Raw genomic sequence first — 20,111 nt, 5'->3', positions numbered from 1 at the left:
TCTGCCATATGTACAAGTCAGCCCTCACTGATGACCATGTGGAATTATGAAATGTTTATTGTACAGAACCCAGTTGAAGACTATCAAATCCAAATATGATCTCTGTAAATATGTACATTTTCTGTAATACAGTTCAGCTACATTTATAAAAATTAAATAATTGTTTTATACAGTTAGATTTGTGGACCCTTCTTGTTACAGCAAAACTAGCAACAATATTTAACTTGGACAAAGATACCAGATTGGGTATTCCTTGGTTATGCTTCCAGTAGCTTAGGACGAAAAAAGTCCGAGATAGACTGTCTTCAGCTGCCTGCAACAAATGTACAGGGAAGGCACATAGATATAGCTCACTGCTTTTGGTTTAAGATTACACCAATGTTTTAACATTAATGCATTTTCCCAGAACACTTTCAGTGACAAGAAAATTAGCTCTTAAAAACAATTTTTCTTTTATTTTTTAAAAAGAAGATGCCTCTTTGGTAGTCACTAAAATGCTGGAAGTATCCCTATGATGTTTATATTTAAAGTCTAGCATAGATTATTATAACAGATAGGGTGGGATAAGCCACAACAAACTAAGTGCTAGCAGTGCAGGAATGGTCTGGGCATATTCCCCCATAATGCAGAATGTTGCCATCAAATAGTTCCGGGGTGGGATTAACAATAGCGGGGTGGTACTACTGTGGGTGAGCTGGAGATTTCAAAGTTGTCACTTCAGATAACATTTGATGACGTTTTACAGTTAGTGTAAGTCTTTTTTGCCTGTCTAAGCAGTGGATAGTAGTGAGAAGCATTTCAGCTTCATGGTCTTCTCCATCCTTCTGTGTGAATAAGGGCTACCTGTCAAAAGTGAGCTCCTGCTGCCTGTACTGTGCTAGCGCTAAACACGGGTGTGCTGACTCAAATGCAGTGTTTTGGGGATATTTTCAAGGGGGGAGGGGGAGGAGCCAATAACTGTCGGTGGCTTTGGATGTTGACAAGTCTTCCTGACAGTGAAAACATGCAAGAAAATAGGTGACACACAGCTTCAATTGTCATAGAGAAATGGTCTTTTTCTCTTTGAAGTTAGCATCGATTCTGGAAGAAAACACACCACTAGGAAGAGTAGCTGTAAGCTGCTACTCGTTTTAGTGTTACACATATCATCATCCCTGTTAAATGTTTAGTATCTTGTGTTTATTTTTTCCATATTTTTCATTAAACTTGTCCAAGTATTTGTAACCACCAGAACTTTGTATATTTATATGGACAAAAACTTATTACAGGGATTCTTTTCTAAAGAACAAAAGAAGTGTGAGCAGTAATATTACATTAAATAAAATTCATGAAGATCAAACAGAAGGAAAAAGCTGTGTTAAGATACTTACTTTGTTCCTCAATGGTACTTAATTTCACTTTTACAGAGGGTTCTGGTCTTAATGGATTTATATTACATTTTAAATCAGTCCTATTAAGATGCACCACAATTTTCATTTAAAAAAAGCTTCCAGGTCCAGACTTACTGCTTCTAAAGTTAAGACCAAATCACTCAGTATAATGTTACTTATTTACAAACGCATGTATGTCTATATGCCACTTTATTGTTTTATACATAGCTTCTCAATGATGTGCTGCTTTAAGTTTCACTTGTGACATAACTGTTTATAATTTATTTGGATAAAGCAGGAGCACCCATATGCACAGAATCTGTATGTAAAAAAGCCAAAAACTGGGATTTTTAGAGGTGCCCATGCATTTTAGGCACTTACTTCCCTTTTGACTCAGTAGGATTTTGGCACCTAATTCAGGTTCTTCTCAAAAACCTCAGCCAAAAACTAGCACATTTAAAAAAAAAAAGTCTCAAACCACAAGCAGGAGAAATGAGCTTGCTTTGGACAACAGGATAATTTTGAAAAGTAATATTCAGTTAAATTGAGGTTCCATTCTAATCTTGTTAGATTACCACACAAATGCAGCTCTCTCCCGTAACATCCGGACACCAAAGCGTTGCCATTCTCGCTGATATATCCATAGTTCCTGGGTTGTATCCAGACAGGCCAAAACTGCACCACCTTTCCATGCAATCAAGCGTGGATCCATATCCTAAAATTAAGAACAAGGATTGCATAAAAATTACGGATCTGATTTTCAGAGGTACTAAATACCGGCAGCTCCCATTTAATTTAATGAAAGTTCACTCAGCACCTTTGAAAATCAGGCCAACAATTTCCCCCAACATTTTTGTGTGATAAACCTAAATATTTTCCCCATGTTTAATTTATTAAGGAACTTGGAAGTCACTGATTTTACAGTGTATCAACAAGGAAAGTCAAGCCCCGTGAGTAAAACTATTGAAAAACTATTGAATACTTAAGTAGTTTGGTTTTAGAAATTTAGATGATTAATGCCAAATATTATTTACACTCAATACTATGCATCCTGTTATATTTCTTACTCTTCCTTCTTTGCTAATGTCAACTCAAGTTACTGACAAGCAGACAGGATTAGTTATCTTTCACCATATTCCTCATGGCCACTCTGAGTCCCTTTTCCTAAAACTAACTTTACTAGCTGATGGTTAAGTTTCTTATTCTGAAAGAAGCAATTAGCGATAATTATCAATTGTAAAGCTACTATAACTAGTCATTCTACTTCCAGATACATATATCTGTAGTGGAAGCTCATAGTATAGTGATCTGAAAAAACAATCTGATCTCAGGTCTACCATAAGGCATGCAACTGAACTGTGATAGTTCTGAAATAATTTTTATTTTATTTTTTAAACTTTTAGATTCCAAATAGTCTATGAATAGTTCATTAATTCAGCTTCATTAACATCATACCTTAGGTCTTGTAATGACTTCTACATTTTCAACAACTCTTCTGAAAGAAGGAGGCATTTTGTTGAGAATTCGGTGCTGAAGAAATTCTTGAGCTTTATGAAACATCAGGCCTCCTCCCACTACTAGGATAGAACTATACATCTTCTTTTTGGTATCATCAGAGGCTGGAATGATAGGAGATATTATATATACGTGTGTGTGTATATATATATATATACACACATATACATATATATATATATATATATATACACACACACATATACACACACACACACATATATATATATACACATATAAAAACATAAAATAAACAAAACAAATGCTAATACTACCTAAACTTGGATTATGAAAAACTGCATAAAAGTCAAAGTAGTTAGGATTAGTGAAAGTTATTGTAGGAGCAGACATTTCTCAGTTACTAACAGCATGAAGATATTTAACAAAAATGGGCTTTCATAAAGCACTGGAAATGAGAGACAGTACAGCAATTTATTTTCTAGACAACAAAGCTAAAGGAGAGAATTCTAGTTTCTATAAGGTAATGAAAGATGTTGGAATTTGATAATAATCTGGACCAAGTGATTGGGATCTAATTACAGTATTATGCAAATATAGTTCTTACCACAGCAGTCAATACTATGAAGAATGGCTTTGTCAAGGCCTAGTGCTTTGCCTTCAAACTGGGATATAGCGGTTTTCCTGGACATGTGCGCTGCTAGGGGTTCCTCAGACTCATTTCCAGCTATTATACAATCACTCTGAGAGGATCCCAGTTCCACTTCTTGTGGATAAATCCTCTCTGAAATGTCTGAGGACTGGCCACGCAAGTCTCCCTCAAATCCACCAGGCTTGGACATGGACTTCCTATCAGCTGTAGCTTTTGCAGACTTAAAAACAAAATAAATTAGTAAGTTAATTTTATTAATTTAAAAAATTAATTTCAAATCCTCACAGGTTGCTTGGCATAGAAACAGTGTTCTAATGACTCAAATAATATAGCACTAATTTTTCTTTTGCTTCTTTTTAGCTTACCGAAAAGAACTGTTGAATGTTGCATTTCCACCCTATACAAGTATTATTCTAAACCACAACTTTTAAAAAAAACCTCATTTTTGAAGTCCATCAAACATTTCAAATGGGTATCATGGCATAAAATCATAATGTAGTTTCTACAAATATATAAGTTTTATCTATGGGAGCTTATCTACACATAGTTAAAGCAGTATATCCCTTTAGTGTGGATACAGTTATACTTGTATAAGAGGTGCTTATATCATTTAATTTAGGCCTGGTCTACACTAGAAAACTAGGTCGGCTTTATGACATAGTTAAACAGACCTAAGGCCTCATGTAGACAGTGCTTGGCTGATGGATGAATTCTCCTGTTGACCTCACTACTGCCTCAGGAAGGTGGATTACCTACGCCAGGGGTAGGCAACCTATGGCACACATGCCAAAGGCAGCACGCGAGCTGATTTTCAGTTGCACTCTCACTGCCCGGGTCCTGGCCACCGGTCCGGGGGGCGGGGGGGGGCTCTACATTTTAATTTAATTTTAAATGAAGCTTCTTAAACATCTTAAAACCCTTATTTACTTTACATACAATAATAGTTTAGTTATATATTATAGACTTATATTTTAACATTTTTAGAAGATCTCTTTCTATATCACTGGCACGCGAAACCTTAAATTAGAGTGAATAAATGAAGTCTCGGCACATCACTTCTGAAAGGTTGCCGACCCCGACCTACACTGACAGGAGAATCCCTCCCATTAGCGTAGATAGTGTCTAGACTGCAGTGCTGCAGCTATGCCATCATAGTGTTTCAAGTGTAGACAAGTCATTATTCCCACTACATTTTCTAAACCCATATAGTTTTAATAGTATAAAAACTCTGTAGATTTGCCTTCAATTAATACAAAATCCTATACATTTGCCTGCTACAAATCAGTTATTTTTTTTACCCCATATAAGTTTTACATTTACAAAGGATTTGTGCACTTTTAATTATTCCCATTATTTAATATTTATGAAGTGCTTCAAGTGCTGTATAATAATTTAAATTATTCATAATTCACTGTAAAAAGGTTTTTTAATAAGTCTTTGTGAAAAAGAAATGCAAATTGAGATTTCATTTACTACAAAAAGATGTGCATTACTCCATGCCAAGAGTGACATTTAGCATATAATTACAAAACTAACCTTCTATAATTATTACAAAGCATGCTAAAGATGCTGCCTTTCAGATGAGATATAAAGACAGAAATCCTGAGTAGGTGTAGTTGGTAAAAACTCCATGGCAATTTCTGCAAAACTGCATTAGCTTCAGTATTCTGGCCAAATTCTAAGATGGACAATTACATTTTACCCTACATAAGCTGCCTCCGTTGTCTCTAGTGGATACGTTATTCTTCACTTCCCTGCCTAAAACCTGTTCTGTAATGCTTTGGACACAGAACAGCTGACATCTCTCAACTAAGAGATGGCTTCTTTTCAATGGTGGGAGAAACACACAGAGGCAATAATTATATTAACTCCTGGGTAAATGGTAGTTTTCTGTGAAAACTAAACATTAACACACCTGCTCTTGTTTACTTTGGGTAGCTAACAGATAATGTTCATCATGAGGATCCTCTGGGTCACCTTGTGACCTGTGTTGCAAAGATGTCATTTTCTGCCCAACAATTCCAAAAGTTGCTGGATAAAACAGAGCCATCGGAGCCTGGGTAGTGAAAGATGAAAAAGTTTAATACAATCTTCTGTTTAAACAAATATTTTTCAAGTTCAATGTTTGTCCATTAAGAAATATTTTTTAAAATAAAGCCTAATATTTTTTAATGGATTTACAATTGTAAAAAGTGTCTCATGCCTCAGAATCAACAGATTACTACTTTGTTTCAAATAGCCTTTTAACTGGGAGAAGTATCTGAGTCCTCTTTAAAAAGAGTTGTAAACCACTACAAAAACACAAACACAGGTATGTACGCATGCATATTATATTATATATATATATATATAAATATATATATTTATTTATTTTAAATGTGGTATCAGACTGTCAACTAGTGTTCATCAGTATTGCAAGTGTATTACAAAAAGTCATAGTAGTGAGACATCAAAAAAAAACTGGTATCAGCATTCATCAAGTATAGGAAGTAGGTCCACAGATAGGAGGACATGTCAGATACGGTACTTAATTGGTATTAGCCACAAGCCAGAGAGGTAATGAGGTCGTCACCAGTGATGCATTAGAGATGCTTCAATCTGCAGCAAATTGATTTTAACAGCTTTTAACCAAATGCCCATAAGTACTGTTAAATCATACAACCTTTGTAGGGTACATCCAGTAAAATGTGACACAGTAAGAGGCAGCTTAGTAAGGCATTCTATGGAGTACCGGGCAATGGGGCATATGCTGTGGAAGGGTAGTGACAGGTATGCGTCCTCAGTATATTGCCAGAAGCTGGGAATGAGAGACAGGGGATGGATCACATGATGATTATCAGTTCCGTTCATTCCCTATGAAGCATCTGGCATTGGCTGCTGTCAGAAGACAGGATCCTGGGCTAGATGGACCATTGGTCTGACCCAGTATGGCCATTCTTAAAGCTGTGGCAAGGCACCTCTTTTCTCTTGCCAGACTTAGCGTTTCCCCCCTGTTGTGATGGCAGGCCTGGGGTAATCAGCCTCACTCAGCCAGGGTTTGCCTTCCCCCTTCTGTGCTCCCATGGCTATATTTTCAGGGTAGGCCTGAGGGTTGGCTTAAGGGGTGATTTTCCACCAAACAAAAGGAAACAGTCTCTTGAACAAAAACCCTAGGGGGGTACCTTTCGCTGCCCCCCTCGCTGGCGCAAGGTGTCATCCAGTTGGTTGCCCTGGGATGTCAGTCTTTCCCCTAGCAGGCACTCAGGTTTGGCTGTTTCCCTTATGGGACGAAGCACAGCCTCTCATCCTGGAACAGCCTATTCCCCTGCCGCCATGAGCCTGGTTGGTGGGTGTGGGTGTGGGTGGGTGTCCTTTGCTCTCCCCAGAGGAGGGGGTTTTTAAAGGCCTCAGACAGCCCTTAATTGGATTCAGGTGTCCCTGATTGACCTAAGGAAACCCCTTCTCCACTTACAGGAAAAAGGGCCTGTAACATTCTAGGGCTAATATATCAGCCTTTAAGTATCCTCTTGCAGCTGTCCAGCCTGACTTTGTCACCAGGTTTTATTATTGTGCACACACATTTTGAATTTACCTGTAGTTTTTCATCCCCTAATCGGAACTGGTATAATAAGGCTGGAGAGTCTGGATGACGAATCTGGAACTCATGGTCTTGCAGTCCAGAAATATCCTATTTTTAATGGAATATGGCAACAAAGGTAATCAATTCTGTACAGTCTAAGATTACTATCTCAAAGCTTTTTACTTGTATTCATCAAGACAAAAAAAATAATGAAACTCACTTATGAATCTGAATTTTGTTTGTATTTCTTGTTTTCCAAAGGCTTTGTCCTGCAACAGGATCTGCTAATGCAGCCCTTTCTGCATGCAGATTCCCACTGAAGTCAACATGGCTGTGCTTGGGCAGTGGAATCTCATGTTAGCGGATCCTGTTGTAGGACTAGGACCTAACATGGGAACTATGTGACTCAACAACCCAGAGGATTAACTGAACCATATGGAAGGAGCTCAGCAAGAAGCTTGCTGTGGGGAGCCCTCAATAGTGATGCAAAAATTATATTAATAAAATTATTTTAACTTGCTTGCACCTTTACTGAAAATTAAGACATAGCTACAAGTATGTTATAGCCAGAATGTTTGGAAACATAACAGTGAATATGTTTAGTTAGTGATGTTACAAAATATTAAAGCTAATCAAAGAAATTCCTAAAGGTTTCTGCTTCCATCTCTCAAAGACAAGCAATATCAAGAAGACAAACCATGTCAGACATGCATGTTTTAACTACAGGCCAAAGTGTAAAAAAAGAATGTAATGTGTGTTATCCGAGCCATAAATCTAAGTTGTAAAGTGGCTACACCAACCCCTCCATCTTTTCAAAGGAAAATCTCTGCTTGTGTTTTTGAACGCCAGGAAAATATGTGGAGTTGCAAGCGTTTTAAACTTTTGTTGATTTCTTAAATGTGGAAATGGCAAACACCTTTTGAGATGTATATGTGCAAATATTTTGTATCTAAATGCAAGCATTCATGTAACAACTGCCTGGTATCATAGTTATAGGACAGAGAAATGTTTTATCACAAATATAGCAAGGTCATTTGATGCTACAACTGGATACTAACATTAGAAGCCTTTTAAGTATACTTTATATTAATGGGGAAGTAATTAATTACTAATAATGCACAAGAAAATCCTCACCCAACTCAGGAAGACAAGATAATCATTGTTCCAAAAACTGTCATGTAGAATCAACAACTTAAGCTTAAGACTTTTTCCCCACCTGGTCTAAATGACAAAATGTCTCTTTTAAGTGCTGAAGGAGAAGGCAGTCCATTTTATTAGCTAACTGACAATCCCTGTAAGGAAACCCAGCTCGCTGCATAAGCCAGTAAAAACACCTTGATACATCAGATCCACCATATGCAAGGCACAACCTAAAAAAAAGAAAAAGAAACAGATGAACATTAATTTATTCACTTTGCCGAGAGCTAACATTATGTATCAGCCTAAAAATGAACATGGACAATATTGTTTACATAGCACATAGGGCCAGCTCCCACTCTCTTTACAGAAGCAAGAACTCTCTAATATGGATCATACAGTAGAATGGGATGCTCCTGTTGTGAAAGTCCTAAGTATTAAACCAAAAAACAGTTAACCACATTAATAAGGTATTGCCCTTATGCATATCTACTAATAAATCCTTTTTACTTTAAAAACAAGTAATGTAAGATAAAACATCTCCATCCCACCCTCATTAGTAGTTTTGTAGTAATTTTGCTCATAAAGAAAAAATTACCGGGTGTTACGTTGTGAAACTCCATCCTCTACACAGCAAACACTTGTCTTCTGATCGCCTACATCTATTATACACGCACTACCTAAGCCACTTCCAAAAGTAGCACAGACAGACTCCTGATGGACCACTATACCTAAAAATATGAGAGGAAGATTAAGTCTGGTTTTAAACCAAGCTCCAGACATTTAAAGTAAATACTTAGTTTTTGCATAGTAGATTTTTAAAATATGTAACACTGAGGTCCTAATCCTGTATTGAAAGTTTAAATTGTGCAAAACAGCCACATTTGCCAGGAAAATTTTGCACCTTCCCACTGGTGAAGAGATCTTTTAAGCCTTTGGGAAAGATAAATTAAGGATGAAGTGGACGTCTACATTGCTTTTATGGGTTTCAGAAAGAATCTGGACCTAACATTAACCTTAATTTTGTAGTGGGTATTAAAGGGCTTCAATTACCAGTAGCAGGATGTGACACTTTGAGGTTCAACCCAGACCTGTAGACCACCAACTGTCCTGCAACCCTGAGTGCCTTAACTGCTAAGCTGCTGTGGTTCACGGCCCTGAGACCAACAGCCAGCCTACAAGCATGCAGGTTACACCTTGGCTTCCACCACCCAGTTACTTTTTGCAGGGTGAGCCCAACATTCCCCCAGCCCCAAATTTCCCCAAACTGTCTGCCCTGTGGTGTCCACCTCTCCTGGAACAGTCATAGAAGTTAAGTTTTCTGCTCCTTTAAAAAGAAAGTAAACAGCAGCTCATTACTTTAACTGGGGTTCGAGAAACTTTTTTCAATCAAAGCACTGCACTGGTTTATAGTAAAACATTTGCTAACAAAAAGTCATAGGTTTAAGTGAAATCAAATAGCAATAAGGATAGAAATGGTTACAAATAATCAAAAGTAAAAATATGCTTCTAAAACCATTTCAGCAAGTTACAATATTTGCCTAAGCAGTTTTCTCACCTATACTCAGATTCCAGAGACTTCAGCCCTCTTACTTGAAAGATCAAAGTTCTGTGATTTCACGAACTCTGGCCCCTTCATTCCCTCAAGTGATGGATGCTTAAATGGCTTCCTGTCCTTGCTTATATTTTCCAAAATTCAATAACCTTGCTTCAGAAGGCAAGAAGCCATGCTGGGGGCTCTGCTTGCTGTGTCCACCAGGGAACTGTTAATTTTTGCAGTCTTCTCCTCTCATTGTGATAGTTAAAAGGCTATCTAACCCACCTGCTAAACTGATGGCTATGTTTATCTTGTTTGTAAACGTACCTTCCTTGTCCCTTCCTGACGATCAGGCTGGTGAGACATACAAATACGTATTCCTTTGTTTAAGGCTGACTAGGTTTATACATTGCTTGCCAAACACATTTTAAGAACTTAATTCTAGTATGTATTTATAACTCTTATAATCAGCATGTTACCAGTTTGCATACACCTCACATGACACCTTTTAGACACAGATTATGACAACAGTGAATTGGCGTATACTGAGTACGTCAGGCCTGACAAGAGTTGCTGACACAGAGTAGTGAGCCACCAATGGGCCTCTATGTCACATAGGGAAGGCATTTTTCTCCCATTTTTGGTTTTAATCCAGTCGTTTCCTTTTTAAGTTTTGAGTAAGTGCTTTAAATGGATAAACAAGGTTTGATACCATGCTTCTGTGCATCCCCTTCAACCCACTTTCATCCCTCACAAACATTTTCTTCATGTTTACACCCCCGCCATACACTTTCACTTGTAGAGTACTAAACAAAGACTCCCTTCAAATCCCCTTCTTCTGAACTCTGAAGGAAGAGAATTGCTCATTTTAGGCAAGTAGTTTGTAGACCAATATATAAGGACTAAATTTAAATGTAGGTCTTTTAAATAGAAGACACGGAGTTTAGTACCGTAGTTACATTCAGTAATTAGTTCAGCTCAACACTGTGTTAATGTTTAGGAAATGGCACCCTCAAGTGGAGATGTTGATATTTTAACTTCTATAACTTTCCAGTGTTTCATACTCATGCACCCTCACATACACTGTTTAATCCGTCAGACTTAGCCAAAGAAAAACTAAAAATGGAGGCTTTAATTTTTTTAAACTTTGTCATCAAACAGGCTTGGAGGAACAGGAGGAAAGTTTGGAAGAATTGAAAAAAAATGTGTGTCAGCCTCTTGTATGTTGCTACTTTTTCCTGTATGCATTACAATGTAGACATAAGCCTTTACAGTCAAAGAACAAACATTTTTTCTTTCCACATACCATTAAACATGTAGTATTCTCCTCATTAGGGTATGCAACCCTAAGAGTAAGACCTTCTAACCAAAAGCTACAGGTCTGAGTTAGAAAACACCTGTAAAGTGAGGAAGGGACCTAACTGGCTATTTCATCTTACAAAGAAGCAGTAAATCAATTTAATTCATATACATGTATTTCTTTTGCTGGTTGTTTTCCTTCCATCCACTTAAACCTTTCAGACAGAGGGTCCCTTCCTTTTATCTTAATGAATGTTCTTTATCAGATACAGAAAAGGCTAAGCAAGTTCATACTACTGCTGTCCAGCAAGGAAGAGGAAATTATTTGTTGCTGAGAGAATGCTCAGGAATAATAAACAATAAAGGATATTAAACATAAAAAGGTACACAAGGATATATATATGTTCTAATGCAGTGGCTCTTAAACTTTAGTATTAGCGACACCTTTCACACAGAAAACCTATGAGTGTGACCCCCCCTTATAAATTAAAACCACTTTTTTTTTTTTTTTTTTAATAAATGCTGGAGGTGAAGCAGGGTTTCGAGGTGGTGGCTGACAGCTCGCAACCCCCCATGTAATAACCTTGCAAGCCCCTAAGGGGTCACGACCCCCAGTTTGAGAATCCCTGCTCTAATGGCTTGCAACTAACCACATTTTATCATTTAGTATGTTAACTATTGTATAACTTATTTGTTTCTACTTTCTAGGCCCTCTTTTGATCTTTCAAATCTATTTAAGAGCTTTAAGTGTCTAACACGGAAGTGGATTTTCTGGCTCCTGCAAGGACTGTTTGATCAGTTTAAACTTAAGCACTCTGTTCATACAGCAATTTACACTGCCAGTGCTACAGTAACTCTAATAAACAAAATATAATGTGACACAAAGTGAGTCTTGGACTTTCAAACCCCCCCACCACATTATAAAGAAAGTTTGTTAGCTTTATGAACTGAAAGGGAATTAAATTTCCCTATTTCCTATAAAAAGAAAGGACTTTCAAACTAGGGGGAAAAAAAACATTGAAGAGCAAACAATTCAACAGTTCAAAAATCAACGTACTTTACTTTATAAACATTTTTTAAAAATCTTCCCCTGCTTCGAGTGTAAATATTTAGGTCATCCAGATACTACTTTTGTACAATCCATCAGTGAAAAGGAGAATAACAGCACCTTGCATTTATATAGACCTTTTCTTTGAAACCCTGAAGGGGTTTGCATTGACACTTCATCCATCACTAAAATGCAACAGCATTAAGACGGCACTGAGGCTTCGGACATCAGTCTGTTACCATGCAAGATATCCCAATTCAAGAGCTGCTTTATGATTTACTTTGTGTAGGTTGGTGGGGAGCAAGCCTCACCTGAAGTGATCAGTTTGGTCTTTTAACAAGTAAACAAAGAGCATGAGTAACTTGCCGTAATGCTGGCTTACTACTTAGCCCTGCCAAGAGAGACAAGAGTTGCAATAGTGACTGGCAAGAGGCCAGGGGTACCAGTCTCAGAATAGAAAGCAGGTCAGGCTCAGAAATCAGATGCCTCTAAAAAAACCCTTAAGCTATACAAATTAAATAATGTTTTCACCTCTTAGCTCAGATTAAATGCTCACTTATTCACTTTTACCTGAAAAGCCCATCTTCATTAGGATCATATGTACGAGTTCTTTCACATGTTGTTTATTATAGATGTCTGGTATTAGTAAAATGCATCTGTAATACTGAAGACAAAAGAAAATTAAGGGCAGTTTCAAATCAATGTAGAGTTCAAAATAATTCCTTCATATGTGCTAGAATGCTAGATGCCCCATGGTATTCTACTGAAAAAATACAGATGTAAAGGCACTGAGAAGAAGCAGAATGACTGGAGAAAGAGTGGTTATGTAAAAAAACATTTATTTTCATCATTTAAAAATTGAGTTCAATGTGGTATCCAATGTCTGTATTTATAGGAGCTTAAGAAATGTTTAAAAACATTTCATGCCGTAACATGGCAGACACAAGAAAAGCCACCTGTTCAATAAGAACAATTAAGCAGGTTTAGCCTGTATGTGCTGTTGGTGGCCTGTGATGTGCAGGTCAGAGTAGATGATCTGGTGGTTCCTTCTGGCTTTAGACTCTGTGATTCTAGACCTCAGTCCCTTAACAACTCTAATCAACCTATGAACACAAAACAATGAAGTGAAATATTTTATGAATCTGAATTTTCAAAGACAATCCAACTTACTTTTAAAGTTTCAGTACCAAATTCTGCCCTCAGATAAGTGCACACAACTCCAAGTAAAGTCCATGGGAGTATGCACGCTGGGGGACAGAATTTATCGAAAGGCTGATCTTGTCAGCGGCAAGATTAAGATATCTTAGGTGGCTCTTTAGTTGACACCTTCTGAAACTCTCCAGACAATGTAAGAGATGGAGTTAAAATAAGAGGCTTCACATGTGGGTGTAGTACAAACTTAACTCAGCTGAACAGACAGTCACCACAAGCTCACCTTTAAGTCTTTCAGTGGTATTTCCAAATATTTTTGTATTACGTGCGACCAGATAACTTCAAGATCTGCTAGTACTGCAGTAAGGGAGCCACCAGGCCCTGGGTGAAGGTTTAACTGTCCTCTTCGGATAGGCCAATGAATATTATAACAATCTAAAGGATTAACATATAGCGCCTGAAGAGAAAAGAGAAAGAAAGGTTCATAATTAATGCTAACAATCTGTTCTGTTCGGTAGCTGATACAACAGATTGCACACACACAGTGCACCACTTGGCCCTGATCCAGGATTGGGGCCCCTACACACTACTGCAATACTTTTAAAAAGTAACGTCTTCTCAAATGGAAAGACCTTTCCAACTGCAGCAATGGGAGCATGATTGGACAATCCAATACAGAATAGGAAAAAAATGGGTAAGTAATTAAAGATCTGAAACTAGAAATTATCTGAATATGCATAACAATAGAAATAATCCCATGGAGTGGTTGGTAACATATTTCAAGTATTAAACCAGATTAGAGAGAAAAAACAGTGCTTAATAAAACACTCTGAAGTATTGAAATAATCAATGAACAAATTATGTGGCATATGATGCCTTGTGCTGATCTGGTCACTGACTTCTTGCCTTTTCTGTACACTATACACAATGGGACAGTTTAATTTAGTCGATGAAGAAATGCTAATTTACACACTAGCTGAGGATCTGACCTATTGCTTTTATTAACAGCTAACTAAAAAGTTTCTTATGTAAATCATTGATGTTTTATTTGTATGGGGAAAAAACAACATAGGAAAAGGATTCTTAAAAGAACTATAGTTTACTCTAATTTTTTTCCAGGTTTGGGAATTTTCATGTCATGCTAAATGACACTAAATGGTCATGAAGCCTCTTTGAGAGGATTTGCCCCTCCCCCACAGCTAGAGTTTTCATCATTATTTACTGTTTGAATATTTAGGCTAACTTGCCTTTTGATACGTATTATATCAAATTGTGAATTTAAATATTTGCATTAAAAGATGATATCAGCACCTTGTTTCAAGGGGAAAGTGAATTCCTACCTCTTCTCCTACCAGATACTCAGGATGATGGGACGTATTTGTCCATTTGTTCCCAGAGCTGTGATCTAGAATAGCCGGCCGCATCTGTCTGTTGTATGATCGGGCCTGTAATGTAAATTAAGTCATGCACTATTAGGAAATATTTTGCCAATCATCTTTTATGCACAAGTGGAAAAATATACTGAAGGCCCATTTTGAGAATGCACTTTCCTCTTCTGTATGGCCAAGGCACATCTGTTGCTTACTGTTGCACTAACAGCTCTCCTTTTACCCTTTAGAAGATATCAAATTGAACTACTGTATAACAGAACATTTTAACAAACTATTATGAATGAGTTACCTGATCAGGTGACACTGGTATACGCCTTGCACCATTTGACATCTTTTTGGACCATATTGCTTGGTCCACCATTTTAAGGCCATTTTGTCTTTGCTCAGTACTTTCAGGTTTCTAAAAAAAATAACCAAAACAACCAAGCATAAAAAGCTCTCTTCCAAAATACAGGTAAAGTATACAACTCTGTATAATGAATACTGAAGCTGACAGTCAGTAAAATATGTGAGATCCCTATAGTAACTAAATGACAAGAGATGATGAGAATGCAAGTATGGTGAATGTACACTGACTTTTGGAAAAAAACATTTGTTTCACAAGCCCAAACACACAACTGAAGTCAATTAGAGTCTTTCCATTAACTCTAGTGAAGAAGAGATAAATCGACCACCGAGCACTCTCCCGTCGACTCTGGTACTCCACCGGCACGAGAAGCATAGGCAGAGTCGACGGGAGAGCGTCAGTAGTCGACTTACCACAGTGATGTACACCAACTTCAGCTTCGCTATTTTCATAGCTGAAGCTGCGTAACTTAGACCGACTTAGCTCGCTCCCCATCCCGTGTAGACCAGGCCTAAGTAATTCTCTGTTCAGAAAATAAAATTTAAAAATATTGAAGATGCTAATTTGGTGAATTAATTTACATTAAAGACTCAAATTATAAATATCACTGTGTACATTTAAATTATTTAAATTTGCTCGTTCAATCATATTCTTAGAAGAGATTATACTGCATAATGTATTAAATAAATTACAAACATCATTTTGAATGAATATGCTGCAAATGAAATCATCAGATTTTAACTTTATTCCACTCCAATCACCATTCCCAAAACATGAATGTAACGTGTGATGAGAGCAAACAGGAAGATCCGTTAAAGAGCTTGTAATGTGTGCATATGATTCTTTCATTTAATGCGTTCAGAACAAGCAGAGGTGCTCCAACAGCATAAATTGTGCAATTCTGTTAACTTCAGGAGAGCGGCACCTGCTTATACCAACAGTAACCTTGACCACCAGTAATAACAATTTCACCTAAATTTCGCCTATTAATATATTTTCTTTGTTGTTTAGTCACAATTTTTACTGGATGGTCTTTTATTTCATTCTTTTGATATTAGTTTTAAACCACCATGGTGTTTCTTCAGAAAAGTATGTTTGAATTTAACAACAGGGAAAATACGAAACCCACAATTCACAACCAATAGTCAATTTTAGCTGGCCTTGAATTGTTACAATTTCTGAACAACATGGCACTTACATTGAGTCCATCTCTTAGAAGCCAACTATCTTTGTATACAGGCTGTCCTTGATGTTTCTGTCTTCTTGCAATGATATGGGGAGTACTAACAGGAAGCGTGTCAGTGGCTCTCCCAATTCTCAGAGTTGTTGATCCAGGATGTATCACAACAATGAAGTTGCTTTGTATTTGCTGGAAACATTGAAATACACAGTAGTATACTACATGCATGTCCATAAGTGTAGTCCACTTCTGCCTATAATTCCCTAATAACTTCCTGAGTTTACAGTCATTCTCCAAATGAGATGCCACCTTCTACAAATGAACCCCCTCTCTGTTGTTAGAAATGTACATTATAAAGTAGTGTCTTTTATCTCAAAGATTTCAAAGTGCTTAATCTATATACATACAAAACCACTGAAATGCAAGTCGGGGGTGGAAAAAGGCAGCCAGCTGGGGTACTCACAAAATGCTTCACACTAGTGTACAAAAGGAACATTTTGTCTCAGGATGCCAAAGTGTGTGTAATGCAGGCAGATGCTAAACTTTTAATATCTCAAAACAACTTTACAACTGATGCTTATAACTTATGTTTGCTCCAGATATAACATGGATAAGATCGACAATGCCAATTACACAGTTCTGAGGATGTCCCCGGCACATATTTTGAAGTACCCCAGGTACCATAGAAAGAGAGATGCCTGCTCCTTTCCCACATGAGAGGAAAGTCTTTGAGAAGGGAAAAATAATCACCTAGCACAGTTCAAAGTTTTTCCAAACTAGACAAAATTAAAAATAAGAACTTTACAATGAGATGATTTAGCTGCCTTTGAGCCTCTTCTGTCCTGGCCAGAGAAGGCAACAAGGAATCTCTTTGGATTCCTAGGGCAGCCCTTTCCCTTTCGCCTCATGGGTCTTCCCTGCAGAGAATATGGGTGCAGCTGCCAAGGGGAAGGAGGCACAGCTAGCACAAGGTGCAGCACCTGTTCAGCGGGGAAGGGGCAATGCGAGGAGAAAGAAGAGAGATGCTCGTGCAGAAAGTGGGGGGCGCGCTGGGGGCAGCAAGGGGATAGCAGCGAGAAGCGAAGAGGAGAGGAGAAAGGAACAGCCAGCAGGGGAGAAACAGAGGTGACCAGACAGCTGAGTGACATACAGTGTCGTGGGGTGGAAAGGATGAGCTACATGAGGGGAGAGGGGGCTGGGGGAGGAGGGGACCCGCGCCCTGAGAGCAGAGAGGGCTGGAAGGGACCTGCACCCCCAGAGGACGGGGACCCGCGCACCGAGGGGAGAGGGGGCTGGAGCAGGGGAGGGAACCCGCACCCCCAGAGGACGGGGGCTGGGTCAGGGGGAGGGGACCCGCGCCCCGAGAGGGGAGGGAGCTGGGGGGGCAGGGGAGGGAACCCGCACCCCCAGAGGACACGGGGCAGGGGACCCGCGCCCCGAGGGGAGAGGGGGCTGGGGGGGAAGGAGGGGACCCGCACCCCCAGAGGACACGGGGCTGGGGGAGGGGAGCCGCGCCCCGAGGGGAAAGGGGGCTGGGTCAGGGGGAGGGGACCCGCGCCCCGAGAGGGGAGGGGGAACCCGCACCCCCAGAGGACGGGGGCTGGGGCAGGGGAGCCGCGCCCCGAGAGGGGAGGGGGGAACCCGCACCCCCAGAGGACGGGGGCTGGGGCAGGAGAGCCGCGCCCCGAGGGCAGCGGGCTGGGGTGACTCGGGCTGGGGAGCTGCCGCAGGGCGATGGGCCGGGCGGTCTAACCTGCCCGGCGGGGCTCACCTCCTGCAGGGAGTCGGGCACGGCGGCGGGGACGATGGGCCGCTTGGCTCCGCGCTGCTCCCGCTCCTTGTCCCGCTCCTTGTCCTTCCCGTTCTCCGCTTCGCCTTTCTCCGCCTGGGTCATGGCCGCCTGCGCGGGTCCCCGCCGGCCAAGCGACACCGAGCGCCGAGGTCCGCGCGGGCCCTGCCCGCACACAGGCCGACCGGCAGCGCGCCCGGCGTGTGCGCGCGCCCGCTCCGGGAGGGAGGTTCGGCGAGCGGGCGCAGCGCCCCCCCCCGCGTTCCCAGGGGGAAGTCAGGCCTGGCCGATTGCTGCAGCAACGGCTTAGGCCTCCGCCTCCCGGGGCACAGGCGGGACTGAGAGGGGAACAGTCTCAAGGCACCCACCCCCTCCAACCGAGTCTGTTCCCTCCTGCAGCCCCCGGGCCAGCTGCCACCAGAGGCTCCCCGTTCCTGAGTTGTCACAGTAACAGCGATGATCATTCCCCCTTCCCCCAATTTATAATTTTGCGAGGGTGGAATAGTTTGCAGAGCAAGATCAGTGAAGAGATAGAAGGCGGATACTGCCACATCCCCATTGACCACCCTGTCATAGCTTGGCAGCGTTTACCTCTGGAAGCAGAATATGCAATGCTACTATAGCTTGAAGGACAGAACAAAACTGTCTAGGCAAGGCAGGTGATGGTATTCACCTGTAAAGCTGTATGTGTCAAAGAAGTTAGAAAATTATATCATTCCTTCAAGTTGGGAACATTTGCTGAAAATTTGAAATTGCACACACAAACCCTCAGCTCTTAACTGTTCAAAGTCTAATCCCTTCAAAAGTCAAGAATACTCCATACTATTTATTTAGAAAACTCAAACTAATGTAGAAAGCTATCTTTCTTAGAAACTGCATATATAATTTTTTTTATATTATGCTTATTTCCCCCAAAAGCATGGTTATTCTGTGCACAGTGAGCAATATGAAAACGTTAGCTACCTACGTGCTGTGTATCACTCCACCTGTTTTCCATTGTGGGAAGGAAGCTATTTTTATGGACCACTAACAGGATTTTTTATTTATTTATTTTTTTAAAAGATAATCTTCATCTAAACCAATAGATATGCTGGGAAATAGGTTTTTCTTGTTACAAGAGATGGTGTTTAAAAAGAAATCGAGAGAGGAAGTCCAATACAGACAGTAACTTTGCTTTAAATGCCTATAAATCATAGTTCTGAACTACAGGAAGGGCTGGTTTTGCCATTCGATGACTATGGCATAATCAAATAAACAATGAATTTATACTACTCTAAGGTACAGCTTCAGTTGTTACAATAATTAACTGCCTCAGCAGCTTAGAAAAAAGTTTCCTTAGAAAAAGGAACTAAATAACAAGATGGTCAGTATATTCAGTCTGAGGATATAGATGAAAATGGTAAAATTGGAAGAACAAAATTTACACATAACTTGGGAGAAGTTTTATCCTCCCCCCTCTATGATGAATACACATAGTAATATATCTGTATTTCTTCTTCAGCCTCTTTTCACTGTGAAGAAAAAACTTTTCACATGTTTGAACAGCACCAAGGACAATGGAGCTCCTGCCTAAGTAGCATTTTAAAATGGGAGTATGTCAAAATGCACTATAGAACTTTTGGTGCAAGTAGCAGGGTCCACATGGCCAGTTAGTGCCCTGCATATTCACACCCTGCCCACTAACTAGCCCTGTAGACAAGCCCTCAGGTGAAGTCTAGAAGTTGTTTAGCCCATCACAGGCACAGATGTTAGAAGATAAATATTCTGCATATCCAGTTAGTAGGCACAAACAGGTGATTTTTTTGGTGTGTGAAAAGGAAACAGTATAAAAAGTTGCATGAAAAAAGGTCTCAAAAATAGTAAAAGGTTGAAAAGAGGTAACATTTTTAGACCACATAATGACCACTGCAGAAATATAAGAAATGGAAAGGAAAATGCTGTCAGTTTCTATTAAGATACAATAGTAGATCTGAAATGTGCCAAGCAATGCCCCTTCTTAAAGTTTGCCCCTTGTGTGATCTTCTATACCAAATGCTAAGAAGTGTCATGTGAATGAATTTTCTTTGGTCATGAACGTACTTACTGTATTATTAACAGAATTATTTTAATTGTTCTTATTAACCAAGGATGAAAAGAGTCAATGTTTTGCAAAGCCAAATATATTTGCTTACTACTTTG

The 20,111-nt window shown here is 39.5% G+C and overlaps 1 protein-coding gene across 1 annotated transcript; it reads right to left on the bottom strand.

Moving 5' to 3' along the window:
* Positions 1–39: 39 nt before the first annotated feature.
* On the bottom strand, positions 40–18,132 carry ACTR8 (actin related protein 8). The gene is made up of 13 exons (XM_045024189.1): positions 17,916–18,132; positions 16,163–16,333; positions 14,908–15,018; positions 14,568–14,672; positions 13,511–13,684; positions 12,646–12,739; positions 8,790–8,922; positions 8,271–8,424; positions 7,067–7,162; positions 5,411–5,551; positions 3,451–3,715; positions 2,826–2,989; positions 40–2,085 (listed from the first exon to the last, which is right to left on the bottom strand). Exons 1-13 carry the CDS (start codon positions 18,036–18,038, stop codon positions 1,942–1,944), a joined length of 1,875 nt encoding a protein of 624 aa, XP_044880124.1. The 5' UTR covers positions 18,039–18,132; the 3' UTR covers positions 40–1,941.
* Positions 18,133–20,111: the final 1,979 nt, after the last annotated feature.

This window comes from Mauremys mutica, chromosome 7 (assembly GCF_020497125.1).
Source record: "Mauremys mutica isolate MM-2020 ecotype Southern chromosome 7, ASM2049712v1, whole genome shotgun sequence".
NCBI lineage: Eukaryota > Metazoa > Chordata > Testudines > Geoemydidae > Mauremys > Mauremys mutica.
This window is presented reverse-complemented; position numbering and strand designations above follow the sequence as displayed.